At 41.9% G+C, this 10,046-nt stretch overlaps 2 protein-coding genes across 2 annotated transcripts; both read left to right on the top strand.

Moving 5' to 3' along the window:
- Positions 1-917: 917 nt before the first annotated feature.
- LOC308147148 (myeloid-associated differentiation marker homolog) lies at positions 918-4,801 on the top strand. Its single transcript, XM_080519239.1, has 2 exons — positions 918-1,038; positions 3,389-4,801. Exon 2 carries the CDS (start codon positions 3,524-3,526, stop codon positions 4,373-4,375), a length of 852 nt encoding a protein of 283 aa, XP_080375365.1. The 5' UTR covers positions 918-1,038; positions 3,389-3,523; the 3' UTR covers positions 4,376-4,801.
- A 2,324-nt stretch (positions 4,802-7,125) lies between these two features.
- LOC308147319 (GTPase IMAP family member 7-like) lies at positions 7,126-8,112 on the top strand (the record flags this gene model as incomplete). Its single annotated transcript, XM_080519427.1, has 1 exon — positions 7,126-8,112. The coding sequence occupies one exon, from the start codon at positions 7,126-7,128 to the stop codon at positions 8,110-8,112; it is 987 nt and encodes a 328-aa protein (XP_080375553.1).
- Between the last annotated feature and the right edge of the window lie 1,934 nt (positions 8,113-10,046).

The following is a 10,046-nucleotide window of genomic DNA, read 5'->3' as shown; positions in this document are numbered from 1 at the left end:
TCAATCAATCAATCAATCAATCAATCAATCAGTCCATCATTGGAAACCAATACGCTATAAAGAGGGACACTGGTATTCAATAATGTGTTGCCAATCTTGTACAGAAATATTAAGAGATCTGTCTACTTGAGACGTTTCTTTTTGCTAAAAATAGTTGGATTGTTTGTTGATTTTTGTCCCCACAAAAACTGAATTGATTGCATAATTTCTTGAGTCGGTTAGACAGGTCAAATAATGCCATTATAAACTTTAAATTTTAACGTTAAAGTTTATCTTTGCTGTGGCGCAGAGTGTATGTAATGAAATATGAATATTCTAACCTATATTCCTAGATTATTAACACTTTAACACTAAAAAAAACTTTAACCAAAATGGCTATATGTTCACAAATAATTACAAGAGAATAAAGCCAATACCTCCTTGTGTAAAATGCGATGAAATATATATAAATAAAACATATTTTTTGACAGTTTGAGAGTGCATGGCACCCTCACAAATATACCAGTGTTGTGTTTTATCTGCTACACTTAAGACAAAACTAAACTAAACTTAAATTTCTTTGACATTTCTACAATTTGCTCGGTGGTTCGGAGCCTCTTGCGGGCCGGTTTTTGTCCCACGGGCTTCATGTTCGATTTATTTCGATCTCTTGGCCCCTATAAGGCTCATCGCCCATTGTGTGTCGCCCTGTTGCCGCGCCCTGTTCTGGAAACCCGCAAACGTTTGGAGGTTTGCGCCCTCGTCTCTCCTCGGACTGATGGAAAACGTCATCTCGTGCTGCGCGCAGTGACTTGAACATGAACCCTGTGAGAAAAGGAACTGCTGTCTCCTCACCGAGGCTTTCCACACATTACCAAATAAGGCCTGTGCGGGGCGTGGGGCAGCGTGGGGGGGTCGGGTCGGGTGGGGAAGGGGAAGGGGCGGGGAGCGCTGCGCTATGCGCTCCGAGGTGCCGCGGATGAAAAAGACGCACGGCCGTTACCAGGGGGACTTTTACTGAAGCATGAAAAAGTAACTTCGACTTGGGGGTGGAAATCGGTAAGAGCAACACCCGGATCACCTTTTTTCCACACGAAAAGATTCATTAGGAACCCGTTTGTGTTTTATCTCGGTCTATATTTAGGATGAGATTGGCACAATGGCACAGGAGGAGCGGCGCAGGACGCGGTTGTATCCGCTACTTGGAATGGAATTCTTTTCTCTCATAATAACTCTTTAAAAAAAAACAACAACTCGGAAACATCTGTTTAAGTTGTGTCCCACTTTGTTCACGTTGAGCTTACTTTTCTCTTCAAAAAGAGGCCTTTTCTCAGTGTAAAAGTTTCAGGTGCGCTTTTCTCATTTCTATAAATGACGCCTTTTCTTTTATTCCCTCATTTCATTTCACTCCCGGCAAGAAAAGATCAGCTCGGCATTTGTTCGTTCAAGCGCCCGGCCGCTTATGTTCGCTCTCAGGCACGCACGGTATGTGAGCTATATCAAACCAAAATGGCAAACCACGAAAACCTACTGGCTTCCTGTCTGGGTTGCAGCGGTGAAATCCTCACATTCATAAAAACAAACTACATGCTCCAACTCAAACAAGAATGTGCATCTGCTCTCGGGATCAGTGGGTTGAAACTTGCAGATTTCTACAGAAACTTGCAGACGAGCCAATACATTGCATTGTAAAATCAGAAGACGTGTTGTTATAGCAGCGCCTGGGAGGAGCGTCTGTGTCTCCAGTCTAATGCAGTTATGTCTGGTAAAGTGAGCGACTTCCTTTATGTAACATAACAGGAAGTGTTAATGGAGCTTTTTTCCATTTTAGTGGGTGTGGCAGAGTGAGTGTATGATTTGTCTTCATGTGCGTCCTGTTATATCAGATGATTATGACTCGCTAGCCTCTCAACTCGACTGAAGCACAATCAGTGCAATCAGTGCAATTGTCAAACATGCATCACACATATTGGGCAAGTTTGCGTCGAAATGAACACGTTGAATTTAGTTTTATTTCACAAAACGATGGACATTTGGTACGATTCAACCGGATGAATGGAATTCATGGCTGAGATTTCTCTCAAACTAAAGATGTGGTCGTAATGAATACAACTGTCTACATCTACATTTCTCAAAATAAAAAACAATAACACACAATTTCATGAGGCTCTTTTGTTTGATGAATGCATCTACACTGAAAACGTGAAAACTATTTGTATTCAGGAAATAAATTACATATTGGCACACTATTTGATCACATGATTGTGGCTTTTAGTAACACAAATTATACAAATACAAATTTTTATCTGCCACAGAGACACTCACATCTACAAGCAATTTATAGTCATCGACTAGTCTTTAAAAGCAGAAACAAACAGACTAAGAAACACTTTCTATGCAAGAGCCATTACTGCACTCAATAATGTTTGACTGGTGCTGTTTTTCCCATTTTATGAACTGTTTTTTTAATCTATTTATTTATTTATATTGTTGTTTTGCTTTTATCAGCACATTCTTTTATATTTTATATTTTTTTATAAAACGGCACTTTAAAGAGGACTGCACCTTACAATTTCATTGTAGGGTGTTTCAATGACAATAAAGACATTCTATTCTATTCTATTCTATTCTAGACCAGGATGTTTTGGGATTGTGGGAGGAAACGGGGAAGAACTCATGCAAGAACAGGGTAGAATATGCAAACTCTCAGACCTGAGCTGCACCTGATTGTTCCACGTTAAAGACGCAACACAAAAAGAGAATTCACAGGTAACGTTGATCTTTTCATTGGGGTGCGAGAACCCATACGAGAACCCGCACTCCACCACTTCCTGTCTGCCTCATATGACCTCTCAATGACCTTATAGAACCACTTCTTGCACACGTTTACAAAACTAACGCTTGTTGGCGATTGTATTTTCTACACATGGATCCAAAAACAGTTTTGAAACAGGGAGAGTTCATGAAATGGATTTGGGAGGATAACAACAGACCAGTGGTTGTGAGAGTTTTCACATTGTGAACCGCCTGAGAAGATGCAGAGTTATAGAAGGAATAGAATAGAGGAATAGATCCGTGTACACGTGCCACGTTGAACTGCGTTGTGGTGGTGAGCGGTCGTATCTCACGCTGGGAACGTCACCAGGTGGCCTCCAGGCTTCATGTTCTTCTGTCTCTCTCGGCTGTATTGGTCCTTTGCCCAACCTGCCCCAGCAGAACCGCCACACTTTAACCACTAGAGGGCACCAGTGACACACATTTCAGGGCTGAGGGACTTTCCTCGATGCAGGAATTAGACTTACTCTTTTAAAAAAAACAATACTTTTCTAAAAGTAAAAAGTTAAGCACTTTTCATTGATACACTCCAGTCGTCTTTTGATTCATTCTACTTTTTCTCTTCCCCCTGCAGATCATGTGATAAAATACTGAGCGATTGTGTGCAAACGGCCCCCCCCCCTGGAGCTCATCTGAGACTCACCTCAAGCCTTTGCCGGACCACCAAAAAGTGACTTTTAACTCCCCGGGCTGCCCGTGAATTGCCGCCATGCCGCTGATAGCGTTCCCCACGTCCCAGCTGCTGTGGGTGCGCCTCGCCGCCCTGCTGTTCACCTGCGTGGCGTTCAGCGTGGCGGCGCACGGGGCCGAGGTGTCCCACAGGGCCATGGCCGACTGGTGCATCTTCTGCTGGGCGTTCAGCTTCGCCTGCACGCTGCTGGTCCTGCTGGTGGAGCAGTTCGGCCTCCAGACCCGAGCGCCGGTCTCCTGGTCCAACTTCCCCATCACGGCGGCGTCCTACGCCGCCCTCCTCTGCCTCTCCGCCTCCGTCATCTTCCCACTCTTCTTCCTCAAGGACCAGTACCCCCGCCAGGAGGCTCGGGACCACCGCATCGCCTCCACCGTCTTCTCCTGCCTGGCAGCCGTGGCCTACATGGGGGAGGTGAGCCTGACCAAAGCCAGGCCCGGCGAGGTGGCGGGCTACATGGCGACGGCGCCGGGCCTGCTCAAGGTCTGCCAGACCTTCGTGGCCTGCGTCATCTTCATCCTGATCAGCGACCCGGTGGCCTACGACGGCCACGCGGCCCTGAAGTGGTGCATGGCCGTCTACTGCATCTGCTTCATCCTCTCCATGGCCGTGGTGGTGCTGTGCGTGGGCGAGCTCACCGGCTGCCTGCCAGTCCCGTTCTCCAAGTTCCTGTCGGCGTACGGGCTGCTGGCGGCCGTCATGTACTTGACGGCCACCATCGTCTGGCCCGTGTTCCAGTTTGACAAGAGCCACGGGAGCCGGGGCCGCAATTCCCCCAACGTGATCGCCGCGGCGGTGCTCACGGCCCTCAACTTCCTGCTCTACCTCGCCGACCTGGCGTACACCGCCAGACTGGTGTTCGTCACGGTCTGAGGACGAGAGGAGGACAGACTTTGGAGACACTCCGAACAATACTGGGCCTCAGGAGACGGTCGAGAAGCGCTCAAATAGATCCTGCGTCAAAGGCCTCGAAGTCAAAAGCTCCGTCAGCGTCAGTGTGTGTTTTGTGTATGAATTAGTGACCACGGGACAGTATCAGCTCTTATTGTGAAGGTTGTTTGTGTGTGTTTAAGAGTTAAAAGTAACCTACGCTTTCCACATAGCCACTTAAAATGCATCAGCACACTGGAGCAAAAGGGAATAGCAACAGTATTTTTTATGACTTCTACTTCATCACAGCGTAACAGAAAAGTCATTCATGGTCCATGTTTTCACGTATTGATGCAGTAATGTCATGAATGTCAGGATTGAAAACCTGAAGCAATGTAACGTGTTGAAATAAAGTATTTTGTCAAAGAAGTTGTAGTTTTGTTTTGTGGTTTTTCCTGTTTTCTAATACTCCAGGAACATCAAACCACAGTGAACACTGGCAACAAGCGCCTGTGACCTTTAGTTCCAGGTGCTTTTACTCCAAGTTCTGTTTAAATGGATGCGTGTAATTGTTGAGGTGAACAGTAACTGAAAATACCTTATTCAACTGAAGATTTACCAGAAAGAAATAGCTGATTTGACTTTGCTGATCAATAATAGCTTGACCTTTAAGGTGTTGTTTAAGTCTGTGTACCTGTACAGTCGCATTCCTGCAAGCTGATTACTGCACCTTGAAAAGGTATGAAATGGGACAGCGACTATCTTCTCACGCTGAAACAGAAATAGACATGAAATAGAAACGATTGTTTCTGAGAATGATTCTTATTCTCACGGCTCAGAGACGACTAGAAGTGTGACAGACTGCCTCCCACACCAGCCTAAATGAGATGACAGTTAAAACATTTTAGATTTTAGAGGCCATAGTTATTAGAGATCTACCTTTCCACATTTACTCTGACAATGTTTTTACCTGAAGCCACATTTCAACTGGTTCAACAGATTGTCTTATTTTTACGCATGTTTTTGCTCCACTTTTTTCATTGTGGACTCCAATTTCCGTCAAAAGTTTTTAGGAATATATATCTTTTAATATCCCAATAACAATTGTTGGAACAAAGAGACCACATGTGCAGGAGTGGAAAAATTTGCCATTGGTCATGTGACCCCCCCCACCCCCGCCACCTGGATCGTGAGTGCGCACTTCCCCAGGAAGTTTCGACTTAAATAACTATTTTGACATAAATAACCTTTTTACATACGAGACTGATATTTGGTATTAGCTATTTCCAGGTTAGCTGGTGGTGCCCCAATTCTGTTATTATTTGATAAATAATCCATTTATTCAAATGAATAATTTTTCTTTTTAGGATTTTACATAGACTATTGACCATTATGATATAATTGATGATAGATGATAGATTGAAACTATTCAAATATAAATGTTTTAAGTGACGTAACTTTTCTCAACCACAATAAGATAAATACTTTAAACTACGACAGTCTTTCTGCCACATGCTGTCCTTTCATGAAAACAAAGCCTCATTCTTGATCTCATGAGTTGTTTGGTTCTCTCGAACGCGTTCTCATTTACAAGAAATCACATGACTAATCACCTTCGGTTTCCTGCACAAATGTTTTGAATCCCACAAGTGTGGCTCCTCAAGTCAAACCCTCAACACGCACCTGCACAGGTTACAAGGTTAACTTTGTGCCAAATCAAACATGCAGATCACACAATAAACCTTTAGGCATTGTGTTCGGTAGCTAAGGCGTAAATGTTGTGATTGGAGTTTTAATGTCACGAAAGACATGAAAGTGGAAAGACAAACAACAACAACAACAACAAACGACAAGTTGTCCTTTAACCACCAAGGCCAGGGTGACCTTTAATGCGATGCCAACTCTGTTGTCTTTCCATCATAGACCTAAACACTCCGTTTTCTCAATCAGAATGTGGTTGTTTTGCTACCGTCACCTGCAACATTCTTCCTACCACACCCTGTCCTTTCATGAAAACAAGTCCACATTCTTATTCTCACGAGTTGTTAGGCGTTCCCATTTACAAGAAATCACATGACTTCTTGCTTTTGGTTGCCGAGGCAAATTTATATGCAGATAAACTAAATGTTATTTATGAGTAACAAGAATGTGTTGGAAAGTTGTGAGTTTCACTTCCAGACAAGTTTAACCTGAGTGTTATTGAGATTTAACTGGATTCCTACGCCTTCCAGTGGGTCACATAGGAGATTGTTTTACATTTAGAAGAGCTGAGAGGTGGTCTTCAATAGGCACATCGAGGAACTGTGAAATCATTTATGGGAAATTCAGCAGTATATTATTACTTATGATAGTGAAGAGCTTGTGAGTGGAAGCTTCCTGGTTCTAATAGTTTATATTTAAAGAGACTTGGTTGTGGGAAGTGAAAGCCGCTGCTCGACCTGGCTGTCCTCACCACCACTGGACACATAACAAATACATTCAATTCTTCTTGTTCTTCTTTATCATGGTAAAGCAGTCCATGGGGCTTTATCTGATCAATTCCAGGAAGTCTCCACAAGCAGCACAGGCCTCTTTGTATTTTAGAATGCAATAATATATGTGGCATTTAGCAAATATAATCAGTTACTCCAAAACAATGAGTCAAGACAAAGAGGAAATTTGGGAAGTTTGTGATGCTTTGACTTTTCTGATTGAAACTTTTTGTAATATAACATAAAAGCAAGAAAAATGTTTCTATATGTGCAGTAATACTAATGTCAATTTGTTACTTTATTCTGGTAGGACCCTGGAGAATCGTCCTGCTGGGAAAAACTGGAGGAGGAAAAAGCAGCTTTGGCAATACTTTGCTGGGAGAAAATGTGTTTCTAGTAGATGGCAGTGCAAACTCTCAGACAAGAAGATGCCAGGCAGCCTCCAAAATCGATGATGAAATCAAAGTGATTGATACTCCTGGTTTGTTTGACAACAGGAAGAATGAAGAACATGTCAAACATGAGATAATAAAGAGTATCGTAGAGTGCTCACCTGGACCGCATGCTTTTCTCATCATCCTCAAAGTAGAGAGATACACTGAGCTTGAGATGCTGGTTATTACAAAAATAAAAGAGATTTTTTCCGAAGAGGTTTTTAAATATGCTGTACTGGTCTTCACTCATGGTGACCAGCTTCCTGAGAACACGTCAATCAAAGACTTTGTCAGTGAAAACAAGGATCTGCGGGAGCTTTCAGAGAAATGTGCTGGCCGCTGCCATGTCGTTGACAATAAGTACTGGAAGAGCAACCAGCAGGATCCTTACAGAAACAACCAGTTCCAGGTGGGAGAGTTGCTCAACACCATCAAGGGAATGGTGGAGAATGGAGGAGGCTGCTACACCAACGAGATGCTACAAGCAGTGGAGGGAAACATCGAACAGGAGCAGCGTACTGCTGGATCCAGAGAGAAGGCAAAGGAAAACCTCTCCAAGACTTTAGTCAAAAAGATGGATGGCTTTTCACCAGACGTGTTGATAAAAGCTTTTTTTGGTGACAAAGGAGCTATTGCAATGGTCCTTAGAAGCGGTTGTCTTCTGGGAGCCGCTGTTGGAGGTGCTGTAGGGGCTGTTGGAGGTCCTGTAGGGGCTGTTTTAGGTGCTGGACTAGGGGCTGTTGTAGGTGCTGGACTAGGGGCTGTTGTAGGTACTACACTAGGGGCTGTGGTTGATGTAGTTGGAGTGGCAAAAGCTGCAAATAAAAAGATTTAATTAATAGAGGGTCGAGAGGTCCTGCGATTAAGACCAATGGAGATTCCTGAAGAAGACTCAGGTGGCGATCAAAGAGGTAGAAGGTGAAGAGGTAGAAGCGAATACATCCAAGACACCAGGTGAATCATCAAGCAAACTGAAGAGTGAATAGAAAAGCATACTTCTGAGAAAAAAAGTAAAAAAATAAACAGCTTTTCTGTTTTTTTTTTCTGTTTCATCGATACATTATGGAATCATAATGTTTTTTTCATTGCAGAAACACTTTTTATGGATTTGTAAACAAAACATGTTTCCAATTAAAAAACTTTTGAAATGATTCAATGATTGAAATAGTCGCCAGAAAAGTTTATATGCCAATAAAATGTAAGGTTTTGTCAACATTACGGTATGTCAGTGTAGTGAGTGGAATATTATCAATATAGGTTGAGTTTAGGATTATATATATTTTTTGAGTTATTGTAAAACAATGTCATGGTGTCAAACTTTCTATACATTAGTAGTTGAACAATTAATATTAGGGATGTGTGGATTCTTCTGAGTGTGACGACAAGGAGTTTCATTTGAGTATTTGATGATACAGAGTACTGGCGGTAACAATACTTTTTCAACTGCTTTAAAATTGTTTTAATTTCATTCACTGGAACAAATCATCTCTGTAACTCAGTTAACAGTTAATATTCCACAACGTCTGTAAATATCTACTATTGCATATTAATCAATCAAATACTGTTGTTTATTTTAAGAATCAGTCTGAATCGTTGTACTGGGATTTTATCAAATAATATCTTCACTTTCTTGTTTTCATATGTTTTATAGAAATCTGCTAACAGAGTCCTAAACGTTGAATAAAGTACGTTTTCATTCACTTTGTGGATCAATATTTACATTTGAGTTCATCTACAGATACAATAACTTGATTTGGTTTGTTGATTGTTTGAAATTGGAAACACAAAGTCTCTGAATGAAACATAAGGTGGAAATAAGTTAGAGGTGTGATTTGAGAAATTGTATTATTTTATTCACTTTCCATTGTACCGTGGTGTTATTTTCACACATGTAACAAAAAGCAATGTAACGTTGTGTTCTATTCATTATCAATTAAAATGTCAAGTTTGCAGCTCTATGTCCAAAGCTGTTCTTAAATAAAACAATTCAATAAAATTAAGATATTTGTTTCTTGTATTTTTTTTTTTTATGTTACATCAATTATGTCAGAATAACTTAAGCCACTGTCCAACTAATCTCGGTAAAGTGTTACTATCTGCATTCCCACAAATGTCCCACTTGTTCTTCATCAGTCATCTAAAATAAACCAATCAGCCAAAACATTATGACCTGATTTAACCTCGATTTAACCTCTGTCACACAACAAGCTGCGATTATGATGCTCATGGTAAACATCGCAGCTTTCCATTGATGTAGCTGCAGTCTCACAGCGCCCCCTGCTGTCAGAAGAAGCACACTTGTAGATTATCCCGAGCATTTTTCAGGAGAGAGAAAAATGCATATGAAAACAAAATAATTACAAATGTGAGGCTACAAATAGAATATAAATCTACATGATGCTAACAGCAGGAAGAGTGCGGCGAATCTACTTCTAAAGTTCTCTGTGCTTTGTCTTCTTGTGTGCTTTTGGTGTGTTTGGTGAGTCACAGCGCCCCTAAAGGCCTGGAGTGTGAACTACATGTCCTGAAGCCTCGTGTTGAGCCGAGTTCATAGTGACGTGTGGACGGAGGCTTTAGAAGGATGGGGAGAAAAAGATAGTTTTTCTCATCGTGAGGACAGACCCTTGGGGTTAATTTGTAATTAAACCATAATACATTCTAAAAAGAACTAATGATATATGTGACGTGCCGGACTTCGGTATGTTAGAAGTGTGACGGACTGCCTGCCACACCAGCCTAAATGAGATGACAGTTAAAACATTTTAGATT

This window comes from Blennius ocellaris, assembly GCF_963422515.1.
Source record: "Blennius ocellaris genome assembly, chromosome: 23".
Classification (NCBI taxonomy): domain Eukaryota; kingdom Metazoa; phylum Chordata; class Actinopteri; order Blenniiformes; family Blenniidae; genus Blennius; species Blennius ocellaris.
Note: the sequence above shows the minus strand (reverse complement) of the source record. Positions and strands in the feature narration are given on the sequence as shown.

Excerpts from the sequence above, each read along its gene's own strand:
- LOC308147148 (XM_080519239.1), top strand. The coding sequence starts at position 3,524 with ATGCCGCTGATAGCGTTCCCCACGTCCCAGCTGCTGTGGGTGCGCCTC.